The 22,980-nt window shown below is 34.1% G+C and overlaps 1 protein-coding gene across 3 annotated transcripts in view; it reads left to right on the top strand.

The window, feature by feature from the left end:
* Positions 1–22,980, top strand: part of RPS6KA5 (ribosomal protein S6 kinase A5) — a 42,509-nt gene that overhangs the window by 13,247 nt on the left and 6,282 nt on the right. For 2 of the 3 annotated variants that reach the window (XM_026679177.2, XM_087952077.1), the window contains exons 3-13: positions 3,814–4,032; positions 5,578–5,693; positions 6,216–6,323; positions 6,632–6,715; positions 7,266–7,369; positions 8,705–8,855; positions 10,066–10,227; positions 14,025–14,150; positions 14,792–14,925; positions 19,244–19,337; positions 20,991–21,161. In XM_026679177.2, coding sequence (XP_026534962.2) covers positions 3,814–4,032; positions 5,578–5,693; positions 6,216–6,323; positions 6,632–6,715; positions 7,266–7,369; positions 8,705–8,855; positions 10,066–10,227; positions 14,025–14,150; positions 14,792–14,925; positions 19,244–19,337; positions 20,991–21,161 — 1,469 coding nt within the window. The remainder of the gene's footprint in view (positions 1–3,813; positions 4,033–5,577; positions 5,694–6,215; positions 6,324–6,631; positions 6,716–7,265; positions 7,370–8,704; positions 8,856–10,065; positions 10,228–14,024; positions 14,151–14,791; positions 14,926–19,243; positions 19,338–20,990; positions 21,162–22,980) is intronic. The other variant, XM_026679179.2, reaches the window with a different exon arrangement.

Raw genomic sequence — 22,980 nt, 5'->3', positions numbered from 1 at the left:
ATGTATGGCTCAGGGGGGGTTGAAGTGGGTAGTGATGCAGCTGCAGTGCGGCTTCTGGTCTGTGGTCGTGTCTCATCTTCTGTGTGGGTGTGAGTCTGCTTTTTACGTGGAAGTGTGGTGGTGGCATCTTGTGTGGCCCTCGTGGGTGTGGGTCTGGTGTCATTCAGTAACTAAGTAAGACCAACCTGAGCACAACCAAGCCCCCACCTGAACAGAACACACCTCCAGCCAATCAGAACATGGCCAACCCCCCAACCAATCAGAACACAGCCAAACCCCCAACCAATGAGAACACACCCCCACCCAATCAGAACACAGCCAAGCCCCCAACCAATCAAGTCACACCCCCACTAGCAGTTAAAAGGAAGAAGCAGCTGCAAACTCACATCACTCTGAGAAGCACAGAGCTGAAGACAGAAGCCTGAAGATGATGAATGAGACTTCATCGAAACGTTGCCTAAATACTTCCAATCTTACGCGGGAGAAAACCTGAATAACCAAAGATATATATATATATATATATATATATATATATATATATATATATATATATATATATATATATATAAATGTATAAATGTATAAATGTATAAATGTATATATAAATGTATGTATGTATGTATGTATGTATGTATGTATGGTATTTAGCTTTGTTCAGGTATTTTCCCACTTCTTTATAGTTGTGCTTGTAAAGTTATAGTGACGTTTCGGCAGAATCTCATCTGCCATCATCAGGCTTGTGTATTGAGTTCGTCTTAGTCGTTTGTCAGGCTTTCACAGCCGTTTCTGTTTTAAATTTGGTGCTAGCCTCGTGTTTTGTTAGAATGGTTTTTTCCTTCATCCTGATTGGTTGGGAGTCTTGGTCTGTTTTTATTGGTCTTGAAGTGTTGTGTTCTGCTTGATTGGTGTTTCTAATGTCTTCTGTTTTGTAGTGTTTTTTTTTAATCTTGATTGGCTAGCAACATTGTGTTTTGTGTATTGGGGGCTTGGCTTCGGGTGAATGGCCGGCTATCGTTTATTAGGAAGCTAGGTTTCATCTGGGTGGCTAGCTGGGGTGTGTTTGGGCTGGCAGTATCAGGGGGAGGTCTGTTTGTGTCCTCTGGAGCTGACTATGGGTCTCAGAGGTATGCCTTCTTTGTGTATTTTGGGGAGGCCGTATAGTTTGGGGCATTTGGAAGATTTTTCTCTTGGGATGATTGTCTGTTGGATTTCTTTGCTTATGTTGCTGGTTATGAGTTTCTTCTTGGTTTTTTTTTCCAGATATGTGGTTGGGTCTGTGTTTATGGGTTTATATATGGAGTCTTAGAGTAGGTCTGTCAGTTTAGTTTCGTAGTCTTATGCATATGATGGATTCTGTGGGGATTTTTTTGGGTGCTATAGCATAGTTGAATCCTTTGGATAGGACATCTGTTTCTGTTTTGGTGAGTTCTCTGTTGGAAGCATTGTATACTAATTGTTTCAGGTGTTGTTGTGGGTTATTGGGGGCTTTATTATCATGTTCTAATTTCTTTAGTTTCTTCAGGAGTTTGTCATTTTTGTAAGTGGTTTCAGTTTCAGCTCTCCAAGTTGTGAGTTGTTTTATCTTGTCCCAAAGTAGAGGGTGGATTTTGTTGCTCAATTCCAGGTGTAGGGTTAGGAGGTCTTTGTTTAACTGGTCGAGTTGGAATCTTTTACTGTGGAGCTTGTTCCTGAGTAGAGCCATTTCAGTTCTTTTCAGGATATGTTTGGTAGCTGCTGTGTTGTGATGAAATATTAATTTGAAGCAGGTTGGTATTGTATTGTGGTCTCTGCAGCTGCGTAGGAATTTGAGGTCACATAGTATTCCTGCTCTTTTAACTGTTTACATTTATTAGACTTAGACTTTTAACTCTTTTATATTCATTAAATGTATGTATACACACACACACACACACAATGTGTATGTGTGTGTGTGTGTGTGTGTGTGATTCAATTTTTTTTTACTACCGGTTCTGTGGGTGTGGCTTGGTGGGCATGGCAGGGGAAGGATACTGTAAAATCTTCAGTCAGAGGTGGTATTTGCCGGTTCTCTGAACTACTCAAAATTTCTGCTCCCGGTTCTCCAGAACTGGTCAGAACCTGCTGAATACCACCTCTGGTGTGTGTGTGTGTGTCTGTGTGTGTGTGTGTGTATGTGTTAGATATAGTGCATTTGGGCTTCTATCAATATATATTTAAATTGTTTCTTTAAAAATAATTTAAACAGCAAAACAGATCCTTTATTATCTTCTGACCAGTAATTTTTGAAGTGGCAAATAAGTAAAAGTAGTATGGAGAAAAAGTTGCCCTTACAGATTTGCTTTGAAAAATAGCCACTATCATGTTAGCAAGGAACCATAGGGAAGTTCTTTTCCCTTAAGCTGCAGGCCTAACTTGTGTAATATAACACCTTATGACACAGAATTACTATTTGTAGAGATTGTGAAACATGTTAAATATTTTCAGAATGCTATAAAGATGTGAAGGCTATTGCTTTATGGATACTGTATATGTTTGCATTGGTGCCTATAAAAAGGTGAAATCCACTCGCCTAAAACCTGAATAGATCTGATGTAATTACAATTCTGTAGGATAAAACTATTTAGAAAATAAATATTAATGAAGCATCAGATTATTTCCTAGTTCAGAAATATTTAAGTAGGTCTTTTAAATTGGTCGTATTCTTATCGTTAGTAACTGAACACAATTTTGGTGTTGGCCAAGATGCTTCCTGTTGCTTCCTGAGAGTTACTAGTTAGTGAGTATTTCCCTGTTTTCTTGGTGCTTATCTTAATGGCTTTTCAGTGGTAGCTGATTTTTTTTTTATATGACTTTGTCAATAGGAGGCAGCTACTGTCCATCGTTCAAGCATTATCCTAGCTTTCAGTATAACATTCCTACACTGCTGCTTGTAAAATAGGGTAAATAGCAGGGAACACAGGGGGACTTCCTTCTAAGTGGCAGTTGAATTAGTACAGTTATTCAGATCTGAATCTACGTGTAAACTATGGTAGCAAAGGATTATTAAATCATCTTATGCATAGTCAAATTGTGTTGAGGTATAAAAAGCAAAAGTAACTAAGAGAGGAAAAAATCCAAAGAGCATCTAGAAAATATATGTCTTCTTAAAAATAGTATGCGGCTGTTTTTCCAAGACATGTTCAATCAGCAAGTTGGGGGATCCAGAAAGGGAAGAAGAGGAACTAGTGTGTCTAGTGTTCAAATATGTACCTTTGATAAAGTGTGGAAACATACAGTTCTCTAAAGCCTTCATGAAAGAAAGAAAAAACAATAATCATTAGTTTCCCAGCATTTTTTGAAATTAAAACCAAGTACTTTAAATAAAATACTTTGATTCCTTGAAATATAAGCAAGAGATTATTTGGTAATCTTTATTTACAAAGGTGGAAATGATTGTATTAAATAAAAAAGAATAATTATTAAACCCAAATAAAATAGGTTGACTTTATCTATACAATTGATACTGTTTTGAGATTTATTCTTATTACCCTCTAAGCCTATTAATATGCCTATTTTCTTGTTTTTCAGTTGCTCCATTTTAACTCTGATAGCTTGCTTCTTCTTAGACTCTTGTTAAGGATTAGGATTTTACATTTCTTTGGGGACATAGCTTTCTTAAAATAATACTTTATGTGCTAACCAAATCAAGAAGATAAACAAATGACATTGTGTTTAAAGATTTATGTTGTTAAGTTTGTTATTTTGAAAATAGCTTGATTTGAGCACTCTGCTCTGGAATTATGATGGGAGGTTGGCTACTACTATTTTATACCTGTGTAATATTTTTGGTTTTAGCTTATGGAAAGGTGTTTCTGGTGAGGAAAATCAGTGGTCACGATGCTGGAAAATTGTATGCAATGAAGGTATTAAAAAAGGCAACAATAATTCAAAAAGCCAAAACAACTGAACATACAAAGACTGAACGACAAGTACTAGAGCACATTCGACAGTCTCCATTTTTGGTTACTTTGCATTACGCTTTCCAAACAGATACAAAACTTCATCTCATCTTGGGTAAGTGTAAAAAGGAAAGAATCATAAAAGGAAGGAAAAAATAAGGTCTATTTTGATTTGCTGTTCCAGTTAAGAAATGAGTTCCTTCCTCCCTCCCTCCCTTCCTTGTAATGGTATGTGTTTCAGATATACACAACAGAGCAATTACCACAAAGAATCAGACTCAGATCTACTATATAGGTCTATGAGAATTAAAGAATACATTTATGCACATTTTTCCCTTTGAGACCCTTCCATCCAGTCTGCCATTGATTGCATTAAATAATTATTTGTGCAACTTGTTTTATCATCAAAAAGCCAAGCACTTGAATGAAACAATATATAGCTGATTATTTTAAAATACATTTGTCGAATGAATTATCAATTGGCAGGAGTATTCATAGCTTCTCAACTGAGTTGGGTAACAGTGCTGTCCATTGTAAAATGAACAACTGTACAGCGAGACTTTATTTTAGCAGATGAACTTGGGGAGGGATGTCTTATTACAGATAGTACTCGACTTATAACTACACTTGGACTGGACCTTTGGTTGCTAAGCAATGTGGTTGTTAAGTGAATCATGCCTGATTTATGATCTTTTTGTCATGGTCGTTAAGTAAGTCACATAGCCATTTAGTGAATAAGGCTTCCTCCATTGATTTTGCTTGTTGAAAGCCCCCTGAGAAGGTCACAAATTGCAATCACATGACCCCAGGTTGCTTCAACCATCATAAATACATGCTGGTTGCCAAGTGTCCAGTTTAGATCATGTTACTGCAGGAATGCTATGACACTCATGTGTGAGGGTATTTTTCAGCATCATTGTAACTTCAAATAGTCACTGAATGAATGGCTGTAAGTCAATTACTACCTTATTCAAGACTGTTGAATCAAATAGAGGTCTTTGTAAAAAAATTTATCATTAAAAATGATCATTATCCTTTATTTCTTTGTAATTTCTTGACTTTGCACAACAAATTGATCCATGAAATATTCATCGTTGTAGAATCTGCTAACTAAGCAAAGACTACTGATCCTAATTTTAGCCTGGTAGAAAGTACAGTCCTGGTATTTTTTTTTAAAAAAATATCTTTTAATTATTATATTTTACAGAGATAACTGCAGTGGTAGGATTCAAATAATTTAACAACCGGTTCTCTGCCCTAATGAGTTCTTCCAACAACCAGTTCGCCAAACTACTCAGAAAATAACAACTGGTTCTCTTGAAGTGATGCGAACTGGCTGAATCCCACCACTGGATAACTAACTATATTGAGGGTTTTTAAAAAACTTTTCAATTATTTTAAAGCAGGTCAACTCTGAGGGAGATAGGCAGTTTAGAAACAGGAACTATAAATAAATAAGTAAAAAAGTCAGCCTATAATTGAGACATTTATAGTATTTATGTGAGAGTCCAAATAATTTTCCAAAGGAAGCAACTGTGGCTAGTGATAAAGTAAAAAAAAATAGTATGTACAACATTTGCTACAATGTGGTATAAAATTATTTTTGGAATTCAGAAATTTTGCAGAGCCCTAGTAAATAACTTGATTTCCTGTATCTTAGATTACATAAATGGAGGAGAACTTTTTACCCATCTTTCACAAAGAGAGAGATTTAATGAAGATGAGGTGCGGATATATATTGGGGAGATTGTTTTGGCATTGGAACACCTTCACAAGGTGAGACCGTATTTTCAACTTTTTTGAAATTATTGAAAGGAAACATGTAAGTGAAATTAGATTTAATTGTATGATGGTGTTTTCACTTTGAGTGAAGGAGACACAAAAATCTGTATTTAACAGCTCACTACTGTATACGATAGTTTATGGAATATGTTTATATTAGTAGTGGGATTCAACCAGTGTTACTACTGGTTCGGTGACTACATTTTGCAGTGCAGTGCGCATGTGTGTAAAAAAACCTTTAGCTGTGCCACCCAGACAGCTGAAAAGCGCGGCGCACAGGTGCGCAGTGTTTGGAAAGCCTCTTTTTTTCCTGCTTTTTCAACCTCAGCTGTGCCGCACAAAGCAGCTGAGGTTGAAAAAGCAGGAAATAAAGGACAGGTAAGAGCCCGGGCGGGCAGGTGGGCCAAACAGCAGCAAACACAGAATATATATTTGAAATTACATGCCAACATGTGAATCTATTTTATGATAAAATGAATCTATTTTATTATGTACAATTTTTTCAATTTTTTCCAGTTGGGAATTATCTATCGTGATATAAAACTTGAAAATATTCTTCTTGACTCAGATGGACATGTAGTTTTGACAGACTTTGGACTGAGTAAGGAGTTTGTTAATGATGAAGTAAGTATTTGCATATTAAGTACCTCTAAATAAGCCAGAAAATCCATGTATTGAAACTTTCTCCTTTTTCCATTGAGATGAGATGGAGGGATCAGATTTACCATGTGGGATAATATATGGAGAGAGAGAGAAATGTTTTTTAAAAAAGTAGTCCAAATGATATTATACAGAGAGAGCCAAACATGTCTGAAGATGATGATTAAATAGAATGATGTAAATCCTAGCAATATGGTTTTTTCCTTATTTTCCCCCCTTGTGATTGTGGTATCAGTTATTATATTGGCTGTAATCTCATAATTTTTTTTCAGAATGAGAGAACTTATTCTTTCTGTGGAACTATAGAATATATGGCTCCAGATATCATCAGAGGAGGGAATACAGGACATGATAAAGTAGGTTTTTGATGAAAATGAATATAATTTGTCTATTTATTGATTGGGAGCCAGTTTGGTATAGTAGTTAAGACCAGAAAGCTGTGAGTTCTAGTTTTGATTTGAGTCAAATCAGCTGGATGGCCTTGGTCCAGTCATGCTTTCTCAGCCTTAAGAAATCTTTATTTAGTTGACAGGAATAGAATTTTGTGATAAAAAAAGAAAACCATTTTTATTTTTGCACATGTACTAGAGGAGAGTTTTAATGGGAAACACATGAGCTTAAAACTTTCCTTAGCTCATTTTCAAATTGTGATATTGTTATATATTGGTGTCTGAATACCCTGAATAAATATTAATATCTTATCTGTTTTAAGGACTAATAGCAACAGATTTCAATTTACATGCAATTTACTTTCATGTAAGCTGCAGCACACACATTGATACATTTTATTTTATAAATTAATTTTTTTTCATATACTTCATATTTTTTAAAATAACTGTATAGTTTATTGTTATTTCTTGGAGGAGTTGTATTAATAATCTTCATTGATATATAATTATTTTATAGGCTGTTGATTGGTGGAGTGTAGGTGTTCTTATGTATGAATTATTGACTGGAGCCTCGCCTTTTACAGTTGATGGGGAGAGAAATTCACAAACTGACATATCCAGGTAAGTTATCAATTTAAATGAATGGAAACTTAAGACATCAGAGGATGTCCTTGTATTTGTGTATCAAGCTAATTTGATTTGATTGTTTTTAAAAGGATAAGATTATGTTTCCCCAAAATACACATAGGATGCTAGACCCATCTCTTGTCATTACTTGTTTTTTTATGTATTGTTAGGTTCAACAAAAATGGCATTCCTCAGTTTATAACATAAAAACAGCAAAAATACATAAAAGCTGATAAAAACATAACTATAAAGCAGAAAGTATAATGGTATACATTCCTTAAGGTCCTCCAGAACAACTCCTGTCTTTAGGGCCTTCTAATTGATAATTTCAAGGAAACTGTTCCATAAGATAGGTACTGCCACAGAGGAACCCTGATTGCGTAAGGGTCAAAAATGCCCTCTGTGATAATGAAGCAGGCATATTACCTGTGGTTATATCTTGGATAGAGATATCCTTACTTCATCAGTCCACATTATGGTAAACTCTCATGTAGATTATTGTAAATGAATGGAAGTGTACTATACTTTGTTGTCATGTTTTATTTTATTATATTTTCATGTTTTGTGTCATTATTTGTAAGTCACTCTGAGGCTTTGATAATGGACTGTCTTATAAGTCAAACAAATAAATTGCCTAAAGCTATCTTTGATGATGATCTAGAAGTGTCAGTTTACAAAATATGGTTACTAGAGTATCTACTTCAACTGGAAATTATGCATCATATTTCTATAACTTCAGTATTACATTATCTTCACTGATTTCATTGGCTTCATTCATTGGCTAGTGTATTATAATTTTGGTTTGTTTGAGGGTTGAATTAAAAATACTAGAATTTGAAATGCTTCACAATTTAGGATCACAATACAGTGTACAATGGCATACCTTTTTCCTTCCTGCATATTTCTGCTTAAGAATACAGCCATTTTTGGTGACCTTCCTCTCTTTGTTCCTGCAAGTAAGGGAGTGTGTACTAGGAGCAGACACGGAAATGTTCGCCTTAGACTAGGATATCTAACATGTCTTGATTGACTTGCTTTTTTTTCTTAGTGCCAGAACAATTTCTTATTTACATTGCCTTTTAAATAGTTTTTGTCTAAAGTTAGGGTTGCAGTTGTTTGATTTCTGCTAGTTCATCTCTGCTTTTAAGTAACTGCTCTTTTATTGTTTCAAGGTACTGTTTTACTGTTTTAATTTATTTTAAAAAATGACAGTATATTTTAACTGCCCTGTATATTTTTACAGCTGTTATTTCAGGACAATGAATACATTTTAATAAGTTTTAGAATTGTTTTGAATTCCCAAAATAATCAACTATCATTTTACTTCAGGAGAATATTAAAAAGTGAACCTCCATATCCACAAGAAATGACTGCATTTGCTAAAGATTTAATTCAGTGTCTTCTAATGAAAGATCCCAAGAAAAGATTGGGTTGTGGTTCAGAGAGTGCTGATGAAATCAAACAACATTCCTTCTTCAAGGTAAAATAAATTTTGTCTTATTATAAACTGGTCATTTTTATATTGGCTATTTTTAGGTACTATATTTTATAGATATTTTACTGTAGATATTTTAGATATTAATCCCTTGAGAGTGACATCAGATTCCTTCTGTATTTAAGTGCCCTCAGAAGCAGAATCACATATTTCAGCAGAACCTTGAACCGAATTTGGCTAATTGTTCTAGTATAATATGCTGTAAGTTTGTCCTTTCTATATTTTAAGGACATTTTAATTATGGTTAAATCATTGCACAGTTTGGCATGTAGTAAAAGACAGCACAGTTGCCTCTGTCATCCCATTTACCATTTAGGTTTTAGAGCAAGTGGGGAACACTTAACAAATAGAGGGCCACCATTTTTACTTTCTAAGAACATCTATTTCAAATGTTCAAGAACATCTGTTTGCATTTTTTCATGAGGCACAAGACTGGTAATCTCAAAAAGTGAACTTTTGGGCACTGCCCCATCTTAATAGGAGCCATAGTGAAAGCAGGGTATGACTCTAATCAATCAATAATGCCTCCTTACTTTTTCAAAAATATATGAATAATTTTCCTCAGTGTTGTTGCCATTATTTGTAATTCATTAAGTGGTTTGTTTGAATGATGATCATGATGAACCATTCAGAAATTTATCCTTAACTGTATTTGCCAATAATATAGGTAGTCCTCGACTTATGACCACAATTGAGCCCAAAATTTCTGTTGCTAAGTGAGAGAATTGTCAAGTGAAATTTGCCCCAAGTTCTGACCTTTCTTGGCACAGTTATTAAGTGAATTGCTGCAATTGTTAAGTTAGTTAAGTGAATCTGGCTTCCCCATTGATTTTGCTTGTCAGAAGGTCACAAAAGGTGATCCCATGATCCCGTGACACTACAACCATCATATTTTTATTACATGAGCATGGGGATACTGCAATGGTTGTAAGTGTGCAAAATGGCCATAAGTCATTCTTTCCAGTCCCGTTGTAACTTCAGTCACCAAATGAACTGTTCTAAGTCAAGGACAACCTGTATATTTTAATTAATCCTGTAATCCTATGCATAGAATAAGTCCAATTATATTTGAATAGATATAAATGGGAAGGTAAGTCATAATCTAGTTTTTCTGCACAATTTATATAGACAGCTGAAACAATTACCTTTTGGTCTGTTCACTCTCTTCTATGTTTAATTTAACATATTGGTGCAGAAAATAAATTGGAGTGACTTGGCTGCCAAAAAAGTGTCTGCTCCATTTAAACCAGTAATTCGTGATGAGTTGGATGTTAGTAATTTTGCAGAGGAATTTACAGAAATGGATCCAACATATTCTCCAGCAACCATTCCAGAGGCTGCAGACAAGCTGTTTCAGGTAAATGGAAAATTCCAGTCATATAATAATATTACTAAAAAATTTGGAGAGATAATTTACAAATTAAATAAGAGCATCCATCCACCCATCAAATGGTTGAAGTGACGGGCAACTGTGTATTGGAAGAGAGATATTAAAACTAGTGTAAACAAGAACACTAAATAATCACTGCTATAAATTAGATTATAATGATCCTTTAGAGAAGAGTGTATTTAACATGCATATGGGTCAATAGCAAAATGAATTCACATAATATTGCAAACTGTGCACTTACAGACCTCCATCCTGATGTCTGCATCAATATGTATATTGTGGGTTTTGAATCATATGCATGCCTTATCACTTGCATTCCTATATAGAATTCTATTCCAGTATTAAGCGAAAGTTTTTTTTATAAAAAAGTAGCATTCTTTAGGGTATATTAAACATAACTGGTACATAATAAATTACAAAGAGATATAAAAGAATGAAATGTCAGCTAAAATCATCTGTGACATCATACGAAATTAGTGATTGATTAGTTTGAAACAACTAGGGAGTGATTAAATACAACAAAGAAAAAAAATTGAGAAAGAAACTTAATATTACATTTTGATTTTCCAAACATTTCCTTTATAGGAAATATTATTTCAGAAATTGAGAATCCATTATTGATAAATGATTTAAATCTGTAGTATTATAAGCTTTAAAATAAAATAAGAAAAATGGCTTGTGCATCTAATTTTTACAAGTTTAAAATAGTAACAGAGATTGGGAAAACTTGCTTATGGCCTGGTTAATGCACTAGGGAGATTCCATGATTCTCAGGGGAAGGAAAATTATTTTGCTTTCTTTGTGGTTGGTGTTGTTTTGCTTGCAGAGAGGATGAACTGGGGGATATAAGATGAAATTGCAATAAGACAGTTGTGGAAAGAAAACAGGTAGCAGACTGAACATAGGAATGCTTGAAGAATAAAGCAGAAAAAGCTGGGGAAGTATAAATTATCACCTGTCATTGGCATATGAGGGTTTGGGAAAAGGTAATAAAAATTGTTTAGAGATAGAAAGTAAAAGATAATAGCAAGATAAAGGAAATATCCAGAAATGCTAGTTGGACTTGAAAAGCATATCGCTTATAAGTGCCAGACTTGAAAAGCACATTGTTTGTAAGGGATAGAGTAGCTGTAGAAACACCATCCAGCTTTTTTTTTAAACAAATGCTTGTAGTAGTTCTAGGCCATATTTGATAGCTCTAAGAATCTAATTGTGAAGTGCATTGGAAAAAACCATAACACCATATCCACAAAGTAAAAAAAAATAGATAGAATATAAAATACTGTATATAAATATATTTATATATTATATGTAAATAAATATAAAATATAAAATAATCTTAAGCCATTACTGTATATTGGTATATTTAAATATACTATACATTTCTTTTTAGATATAATTGTTGCAAAACATGCAAATCAATCTGGTTTATTTAGAATTAATAAACTGAAATGAGTATATCAAGATTAAGTCAATACAGGTAGTCTTTGATTTACAACAGTTCATTTAGTGACCGTTCAAAGTTTCAATGGCATTGAAAAAAACCTATGACCATTTTTCACACTTAACGACCATTGTAGCATCCTGTGATCACATGATCAAAATTCAGACACTTGGCAACTAACTTAAGCCAAATTCACTTAACAACTTATTAACATAACTGCAATGATTCATTTAACAACTGTGGCAAGAAAGGTTGTAAAATGGGACAAAATTCACTTCATTGTCTCTCATCAACAAAAATTGTGGGATCACTTGTCATAAGTCAAGGAATACCTATAATAAAAACTTAAAACAAACCACGAGTTTCCTCTCTGGTTTCTGTCTGTTAAAAGTAGTTCTTGTCCCAAGTTAGTACTGTGTAATACAAGTGGCAAAACAATAAATCATGGGTAGATGGTATACCATTGCCCTGACTTGGGAATGGAGTAGTGGACACCTGATTGTATTCTAAAGCCCTTCCAGACAACAGTGAAATCTCAGTACTATGATTATATGATTCCAACTCCTATAACAGAATTAGGGGTTGCGATCATCCTTGTGACAGTACTATTGCAACTGATGAAGAGTCATTTCAAAAGAATAAATATATTGCTGCTTTGTGCACCAGGAAACTGTACATTCCCATTGAAGAGAATTCTTACTTTACTCGGGTTCCAGCTTCTGATCTCTCCTTTAGCAATGTGCTGGTATGGTTAGGAAAGATGTCCAAATGCAAAACTGGTCATTCACCAATATTAGTACGATAGTGTCCTCTACATAAGGCATATGAAACCAGGAGACCACCAAGAAGCTACAAGCTGTAAAGAATACATTGTCAGATAATGGCCAGTCTCTAAGGGTATCACTTTGGGGGAAGATGATGGGGCTTTTAGCCCAGGGAGCCCTGGAAGAAACAGTCTTTATGGATCCTTTGTAGTTGTGTTTCAGACTCAACTGTAATACTGAGACAGGATTGATTGTATTGCAGATAATACAAGTAGGAAAAGGGTGGCATGACAGTCCTGGTTCTTCCTGATATCTTAGCGGCTTTCAATTGCCTTTCATGAACACACTGAAATTTGTGCATGGGATAATGAACTGTGTTATTGGCCAGGTTAAAGTAAGCAAGTAAGCACTAATCAGTTAATATTTCTCTATGCACAAGTTTTGCCAAAAGTTAGACACTGAAATAAATTGATTGGGCATATTCTCCATACGCCTTCTCCAGCAAAATTTATCCCTTTTGAATTCAATAAATTGTGATTTTATTTTTAAATATAACAAGTTCATACCATGATTATGAAATGACTTCTTCAAATGAAATATATACCATAGATTAGGATTAAGACAATACACTAGCTTGCAGATAATCTAAAATGGAAGTGATTGCTTTTTATTTCTTTTCATGTTATATGTCAAAAAGGAAAGTGGAAATAGCAGGACTCTGGAGGCACTAGAGTTCTTCCTGATATAAGATGATTAATTTGGATATTGCCAGTTAAAGCAAAACCAAACATCTATTTTGAAAAGCATTTCAGCTTGCTATCTCTCCTGAAAAAGTGATGCTCCCTGTTCTGATTAATCAAGCTTGGCTGCTTCCTTTCAAGTCTTGGCCATTTGGAACATACAATTTACCATTTCCATCCAGTTTCATTATTTTGCAAATGCCATTCTTTGAACCAGCAGCTATATAAATATTTAACTATTTAGATCAGGGGTGTCAAACTGGTGGCCTACGGGCCGGATGCATCAAGCACAAGCCACACCCACCCCAGGAGTGAAAGGAGTGAAGGGAGAAAACGTCACAGAACATCATGCGATGGCACGTGACATGCCGAGTTTGACACCCATGATTTAGATCAATTTTATTCTATTTAGTTATACTGTACAGGTTTAATCTAGTAGCAGTCATTTGCAAACTCTCCTCATAAAATAAATTGTAGAATAAATTGATGCTAATAGTATTTAGTTCCTTTACTTCCAAAAGAAGTAATTAATTGCATTTTAACAGGCTGTCTGAAGACACATATATAAATACAGTACATTTGGATGCATAGTCTAATATTTTAAAATTTTATGTATCAGAAGATAATGTCTTTCAAGCAAGCTTTTATTACTCTACTATGTTTATATAAAGTTGCATGATTTCCTTCAACAGAGTGGAGTGTTCAACACAGTGATCATTGTAATTTTTTATCAAGCATGATTAACCTAATATTGACATTAGGGCTAAAATTAGATAATTTAAAATTTTGCACATAATTGATGTTTGTTTTCTTTAGGGATATTCTTTTGTTGCCCCTTCTATCTTATTCAAACACAATGCAGCCATCATGGATCCAGTTTATTTTCTGACAAAACATAACCAACCTGGAGTTACAAATATTGCGAGAAGTGCTATGATGAAGGTAATCATAACCATTAACCATTCAAACATATAAAATAATTCTCTAGTACATAATGTATTTTAATGTGAAATATAAAACTAAATAGTTTTCTTTGCTGTGTATACAAGAATATCTTATAATTTGGGCTTCTTCTGCTAATAACCTAGTTAGCAATAGAATTTTTTTTAAAAAAAAATAGAAGTAGAACTCTTATATCCTGCTTGTTAGCTGACATTTGACATGGGTGCATGTAGTTAGCTGATGTAAGGCATAGAAATAAGCTTTATCCAGGTATACCAGGGAAATTCTTACATGCATGTTTTCATACCACTTAGAATAACCTAAGTATAGAAAGCTCTACAGATTTGCCTATATATTTTTGAATGACTACAGAAACATACACATTATATAAACAGTATATATACACACAGTAATATAAACAGTGTCATGGGCATACATGGACACAGTAATATACCTGCCTCTGCTAATACTTCTTGAAGCACTGATGAATAGGCAACTTGTTAATAAACATATTTTCTTTTAGCCAAAACTATCTGGTAATGAAGTTCCTTTTTGCCCATCACATTTAAGTGTATATGCTTACTGTTGTCTACTTTTTATTTTATTCAGTAACTGTTAATAAATAAAATATTTCATTTCAGGACTCTCCATTTTATCTCCACTATGAGCTGGACTTAAAAGAAAAACCACTGGGAGAAGGAAGCTTTTCCATCTGTCGAAAATGCCTACACAAAAAAACTAGACGTGAATATGCTGTAAAAATAATCAGTAAAAGGTATAAAAATAACCAATTATTTATTTTTAAAAAAAAATTAAAATGAATGTAATGTTAATTTCTTTGAAACCCTGCAATTTAAATATTCTCTGAAAAGATTAAGCTATACAAGAAAACAGGATAGAACAGTAGCAAAATTAAAATGGAAAAGCTTTGGATGAAAGCCTGAAACAACTGAATCATAATTTTACAGTAAAAAGTCTAGGAAAATAAGAAACTTGCTAAAAAAAAACATGCACACAGTGGCTAGATAAGCCCTCCTGGGGAAGTGCTACATTCTCTTTCCTTTTCTTATCTCATTTGTTAAACTTCTGATCTCCTATTTCTTACTTCCTTTCTGAACTTTTCTTATTTAAAAGGGAGTAGGATGATGCTTATGTTTGTATAGCTATATCTTCATTCAAGCTGCCATTCACCTCCATTCTGAGGTTAGTGGCATCTGAAGGAGAATCTCAAATTATTTTACTTAGTTAAAAAAGTAAATGCTTTAAAAGATTATGCTTAGTTGAAACAAACAACTGTCTTACATAAAAATATTGAAACATTTTAAATACTTACCACCTTTTTTAAAATAATTTTTTTATTCAATGTTTCAACAATTAAAAACAATTTAATTTATTTAATTTATTAATTTTTAAAAAATTCCACATTTTGCAACCATACTATAGCAGTGTTTACATTTGTAAATATCCTCTATTACTGTGTTATCCATCTCTATATTTAATTCTTCATTCTTCATCATTCTAACATTTTATACATATATAAATTTATACATATATACATTTATTTACACATAAACCTTATTACTTTGTTTCCTCATATAACATCATTTGACGCCTTTGCGTCTTTTCTTTATCCATTTGTACCAAATATCCCATATCTTATAGTATTCTCCTTCTTCCTTATTTTTCAATAGCTTCGTCTATCTGTCCATCTCAGCGCATTTGTATATCTTATTAATTATTGCGATTTCTGAGGTAGTCTGTTTCCAATTTTGGGCGAAGGAAATTCTAGCAGCAGCTTTAATATGGAGCATTAGATATTGGTGTTTTTTGTTCAGACTCTGCTGTAACAGGAAGATTTCTGGTTTGAGTTTGATTCTCTGTTCCGTTAACTCCTCTAACCAGGATTTAATTTTAAGTCAGGATCTCCGTGCTTGAAGACACGTCCACCACATGTGAAAATATATTCCTTGACTATGGTTACATCTCCAGCATTTGGCTGTCATATTTGGGAACATTTTAGCTATTCTCACTGGGGGGAGGTGCCAACAATAAAACATTTTATGTAAGTTCTCTTTATAGGAGACCAACAATGTTAGCTTATAATTTACTTCCCACTGTTCCAAATCAATGCTGTGGTCCAAATTTTTAGCCCAAGTTATCATTTTCTTTAACAGTTTCCTCTTCCATTTTTAATCCAATAGGTAATTATATATTTTACTCATCATTTTTTTCCCAATCCCTTGAAATATTTTATCTAATTCTTGCTGTGTTGTAGAGAAACCAAATTGATCCTTATCTTTTTTATAACGTGTTTGGACCTGAAAGTAAGGCCACCATCCTATTTCAATTCCTTGTAGTTTTAATTGGTTTTGTGTTTTTAGTTCCCCATTTTCATTTAGAAGAACTTTGTATTTTATCATTTTGTTTAGGTCTAAAGCGTTAGGGTATATTAGCGCTTCCATTGTCGATAGCCCTAACTATATTTTCACATAATGGTTCTTTTTTAATTTCTCCCAAACAGATAATACAGTGTCTCTCACCCAGTGTCTTTGGAAATAAGTATGGTACTTGTTTTTCCCATCCCAAAGAAACGCGTGCCAGCCAAGCTGCAGGTCATAGCCCTCTATCTTTAGAATTTTTTTATCTGTCAGATTAATCCAATCTTTGAGCCATGTAGCTATTGCCGCCTGATAATATAGTTCAAAGTCTGGGAGGCCAAATCCTTCCTTGCTTCTGCTATCTTGCAGAATATATTTTATCCGGGCTTTTTTCTTCAGTCAAATAAATTTCACTATTTTTTTGTTTAAATCCTCAAAAAATTCCTTCGTAGCTTGACTGGCACTGTTCAGAACAAAAATAATAATTTGTGTAAAACGTTCATTTTTACAGTCGCTATCCTCTCCAATGACAATTGTATCTTAACCCAATTACCTAGATCTTTTTGAATTTGAAGTATTAATTTATCATAGTTGTCTTCTTTTATGGACGAACATTTTGCCATAAGCCAAATCCCAAGATATTTTACTTTTTTGACTATCTGCATACCTAATTCATTTGATAGTTCTTCATTTTGTCTTTTGGTATAGTTTTTGGTTATTATTTTGGTTTTTTCTTTATTAATTTTGAGCCCCACCACCTTTCCAAATTCTTCTATTTCTCTTATTAGTATAGAACTTGTTTCTTTTGGATCCTCCATAATAAATACTATATCATCAGCAAAGGCTTGGAGTTTATTCTCCTCTTTTTTAACAGTCAGTTCTTTAATATCCTGATTTTGTCTTATCCGAATCAACAATACTTCTGCCAATAGTATATATAGTAATGGGGTTAGTGGGCATTCTTGCCTCACTCCTTTGCTGATTTCTAGACCATCTGTGGTTTCTCCATTCACTATCACTTTTGCAGTTTGTACAGTATAGATTTTTTTAATGAGTCCCAATAATTTTTTACCAAATTGCATCCTAGACAGTTGTTCAATGAGAAAACGCCAGTTTAGGTTATCAAACACTTTCTGTTCGGGATGAATGATTTCACTTAATATCTTTTTCAGTTTTTCAGACATTATCATGGCTAGAATCTTATAATCCACGTTTAAGAGTGAAATTGGTCTATAGCTTTTTATTTGCTGGGGATCTGTCTGTTCCTTGTGTATAAGTGTTACGTCCATGTCTTCGGTTGGTATTTCAGCTTGTTCTAGAGCCTCATTATACAAGTCCAACATTAATTCTTCCAATGACTCCTAAAATTCTTTATAAAACTCTGATGGTATTCCGTCTGGTCCTGGGGTTTTATTCCTTTTTTGTTTCCCAATTGCATCTTTAATTTCTTTTATAGTTATTTTATTGTTTAACGAATCTTTTGCAGCATCAGATATTATAGGTACATTCTTTTCTTTGAGTGTTGGATGATGTCTTCCTCTGGGATTTCTTCCTGGGTATACAAATTGGTAAAAAAACTTTTGGGCGATGAGTTTCTTTTGATCTATCTGGGAGCATAAGCTCCTATTTTCATCTTTTAACGCTGCTATTGTTCTTTTTTCCCTGTTCCTTCTTTAACTTGTGTGACAGCCATCTCCCTGGTTTATTCGCATTCTCAAAATAGTTTTGCTTCACTAATTTAAGTTTTCTGGCCATTTCTTCCTATAGATTTAAGTTTATTTCATGTTTCACTGGGTCCATTTCTCTTTTAAGTTCCTCATTATGCGGATCTTTCTGCATGTCGACTTCCAAGTTTTTCAATTTGTCCTGTGTTTGTTTGTTTCTTTCTTTCTTTCTTTCTTTCTTTCTTTCTTTCTTTCTTTCTTTCTTTCTTTCTTTCTTTCTTTCTTTTTCTTTTTCTTTCTTTTTGCAGCATACACTATTGTTAGGCCCCTTACATAAGCCTTTTTGTATCCCATAAATTTGGCACTGTTGTCTGCTCTTTCAAATTGATACTTAAGTACTTATCAACTTATTTGGTCATTGGTTTCACTGCCAAGCTGCTCTTACTCTTAGGAGGTTTTCCCTAATAAGTTACAGGGAAGAATATTCTGATTAAGTGTTCATTACTCCATGTGTTGCATTTTAAGATAGTAGAAAATAGGTTTTAGTTTTTTTGTGACTTCCCTTCAGGAAGTGATGGAGTGATGTATTCTGACACATCAGTCTTCTGTTTTGAGTACTGAACACATTTAGTTAGTGCCTATAGAGAGTCAATGTCTTCTTATTTTTATTTTTATATTTTTGGGATTAAATTATTTTTAAATATTGACCTTAGGACTGAAATTAGTACTCAGTGTAGGATATGCCCAACAAAGAATAGACTAGAATTATACATTTCTGATAAAGATAAGAAAAAGAAACAGTTTCTACCCTCAATCATATAATGTAAAGAATAGAAAGGTACAAGTTCTTAATGTGACAAGGATCTTAGCGTTCTCTTTTGTCACAGCTTGAAAACTATTGGATGGCCATTATATTAAGATGTAGGTTTTAAAAGCACATTGTTTATATCTTAGGAAATGTTTTTAATAAAAATTGCAGTTAATTTATAAAGATAGCATTGTAAAATCACAAGTTTCTTTTATCATAATATTCACTGACTTAATTTTTCAGGCTAGAAGTCAACACTCAGAGAGAAATTACAGCTTTAAAACTCTGTGAAGGACATCCCAATGTTGTGAAATTGCATGAAATTTATCATGATCAGGTATTATGCTTTGCTTTCTGTATTTGCTCTGCATCATCTTTAGAAAGCAAGCGAGAAAGAATGGTATGATTATTAGAAACATGCTACGGTAAATGAAAATGAAAGGAACACAAATAAAACAATATATTGAAGATTTTTAGTGTTAGTTTTTTCTAATACAAGCTATGAAAATGTTTTAACTTTCAAAACTTTCATTTCATCTCTTCAGTTAAATTAATAATTGTTCTATGTTGTGCTGGGAAACACTAATAGACTCTGCCAGAACAGCTACTATGTTAAGAAATAAATATATTCAGTGGTGGGATTAGAATAACTTAACAACCAGTTCTCTGGCTGGGTAGATGTGACCGGTTGGTCATGTGACTGGGTGGGTGACATCACTCATCACACCCAGCCCCGCCTCTCGGCCATTCGTCTCAAAGGCAGAGGTAGGATTCATCCGGTTGGGGCTAATACCATCACTGGCTGGCCCTGGCCCGCCCATTTTTCAGCCTGTTTTGGGGCCATTTGCAGGCTGTTTTTTAGGCTGTTTTCAGAATATTTTTGGCCATTCAATGGCCTGAAAACTGCCCAAAAAAACCACAAGAGGGATTTTTATTTCACTTTTTGGCCTGAAGAATTGCCTGAAAAACGCCCCAAAATGGCCCAAAAACAGGCCGAAAACCGGCCAAGAAAGGCTGAAAAATGGCCCTAAAAACAGGCCAAAAAACGAGCAGGGGCAGGGCCAGCCAGTGGTGGGATTTTCCAGGTCACCGAACTGCGTAGAATCTTAACAACCGGTTTACCTGAAGCAATGCAAACTGGCAGCAGCCCACTTCTATATTTATTATAGTGTAAAGCTACTGTGATCAACACTTTACTTGTTGGAGAGAAGCCAGCTAGTTTCAGTCTGATGAAAGGGTGTCAGCCAGTATAAATTCAACCCCTTTCTCAATTCTGAATAGAAATATTCTGGTATTTAGCAATGTGGTGCTACCTTTTTCATCCTAGCTTTTGAAGACCTGTGAAATAAAAATCCCTCTTCTGTTTTCAGAGGGGAAAAATATTCTAATCCATTTTAAGTGATCTTGAAGGGAAACAAGGAAAAATTAAATATCAGTATTGAGGTAACTTTTAGCCTTTGGCTGCATCCAATTAAATAATTATAGGAGGATCTACTTTAGTATTATTTAAACTACAGGGTTTATATTATAATACTAAATACTAAATGATACTATTTATAATACTAAACTAATCTCAAAATATTAACCTTTTATCTAGAACAACAAAGTGATGTTTAATCAGGATGTACTTCTTTCCAGGATTAGTTAGCAAATAACCAAATCATATCAAAGTTGTTGGAACTCAGAGTATAGAATCCAGTGGTATGTGATGAGACGTTTACTTGCTATTGAGATTTTGATTTTGGAGCTAAGCTGCTAGAACAAATTTTGTGGGTTCTTCTGAACCTCAGGAGAGTGGGATAGAAGAATCATCTGTACCATTTTGATGGTGGAAACTAATTTGATTCCTGGAAACACATTAGAACTTACCAATTGAAAGAATTTTCAAAACAGTATTGTATTTTAATTGAATAGTAAATCTGTCTAACTAATTATTTCTCTTCCTCTACATTTAGAGATACATTTTTCTAAAAATTATATTTGTTTTTAGCTCCACACATTTCTAGTAATGGAAATACTGAAAGGGGGAGAATTACTTGAACGCATCCAGAAAAAGAAGTACTTCAGTGAAACTGAAGCTAGTTATATCATGCGCAGATTAGTTTCTGCAGTGAGCCATATGCATGATGTGGGAGTAGTTCACAGAGACTTAAAACCCGAGGTATGGATTTAGGAAATGTGTGAAGCTTGTGAAGTCTGATCATTTTCACCTTTCCTCCCTTCCTTATTAATTCATTAATTCTCCTTTGTCAGTTTGTTATAGCTGTACTTTTAGTAATTTAAATAAATTAAAACATAATAAAATATTTATTAAACCATTAAGATAGGGACAAGTTATCTATCAATAGTAAGGTAATATTTCATATAAAAGGTACCTAACTTGTGAGTTATGAGAGGTATCTTTTTAGTTAATTGCCTGCTCACCTATCCTATAATACAGGTAGTCTTCAACTAAACAATAGTTCATTTCGTGACCGTTCAAAGATACAACGGCACTGGAAAAAGTGACTGTTATGACCGTTTTTCACACTTATGACAGTTGCATCATCCCCATGGTCATGTGATCAAAATATTTATGATGGGCTCCAGTGGTGGTCATATGATCATCTATTGTGACCTTCTGACAAGCAAAGTCAGTGGAGAAGCACATTCACTTTACAACCATGTCACTAACTTAACTGCAATGATTCACTTAACAACTGTGGCAAGAAAGGTTGTAAAATGGAGCAAAATTCATTTAACAAATGTCTCATTTAGCAACATAAATTTTAGGCTCAATTTTGGTTGTAAGTTGAGAACTACCTGTAGAACTTAAGTTCTGTGTATTTGTATTAGTTTTATTTGTTAAATGGAGCATCCATTATATATGTACTGTTTTCCAACTTAATGTTAGAACTATATAACTTATGTTCTAAGTTAGTAAATTCCACTTCACTGGAATAGTGGGAGGTATGGTTGAAGAGGAGAAATTGAAACACACCATTCTCCTAATGGAATATTTCTGTACATAGAAGAAAATTATTTGAAATCATCCTAGAAGAAAAGCTATGCTTAGGCAAGGACTCACTATGGGTGTAGAGAGTAAGGAAGATGAACTTCATGGCAATATATAAGAACTGTTATTATTAGATTTTTAACCTGCCCCTTTCCCCAGTGTCTAGCAAGAGGCTGAATCATTTTTAAGTCCAAAGAAATGAGATAACATTAGAAAGACAGGGAAAGAGGTGTAATACAGACCAATTTTATTAAAGCCAATCTCAAAGTACTTTTAGCCCTCCTGTGAGTTTATTTCCTGGTCTGCTCTATAGTGCTGACGGGCTAACAAATTAAATTGAAATAGAAGATACTGCTTTGAATAAACAGTTAAGTTTGTAGATCTCAGTCGTTCTTAAGAAGCCGTTAAATGTCTAATAATTTTGTGTGTTTTTTTCATGCTTATTTGCAGTGTCTCTTTTACTCATTAAAGCAGCTTTTTTCCAGCCTTCCAAATGAGCATGAAAAAAACTGATGCTGCTTTAAGAGTCATATTAACTTTTACTGAGTGCATTTTTTAAAGCTGTATTTGTTCCTGTGAAAATCTAAAAAAAAAATTAGCTAGTTTAGTGAGTAGCTGAGAAGTGCTGCACTCATGCAAGGTCTGAAGCACTTTATTAAATCATTTTTTAAGCATGCCCAGCTCTACTTTTCACTAGACTGGTAGTCCTCATTTGAAAATGGAAATTGGGACTGGGAGCTCCATCACTAAGCAATGTAGTTGGAAAGTGTAGTGTCACATTACCACAAGACTTACGATGGCATTAGCAGCAGTTTCAGTTCCTGGTGTTAGGTAATTCCCATATGGCCCTGGCATCCTGTGGTCTTATTATTACCATTTGTGACTCCTTGCTGGCTTCCTCATTGACTTTGCTTAATGGAAGCTGGCAGTGAAGTTTGCAAATGGCAAACACATGTCAGCAGAGCACTGCACCCAAATGATGATA

The sequence above is a fragment of the Notechis scutatus genome, chromosome 1 (assembly GCF_049901735.1).
Source record: "Notechis scutatus isolate UNSWTSFEM ecotype Mainland chromosome 1, rNotScu1.2, whole genome shotgun sequence".
Classification (NCBI taxonomy): Eukaryota; Metazoa; Chordata; class Lepidosauria; order Squamata; family Elapidae; genus Notechis; species Notechis scutatus.
Note: the sequence above shows the minus strand (reverse complement) of the source record. Positions and strands in the feature narration are given on the sequence as shown.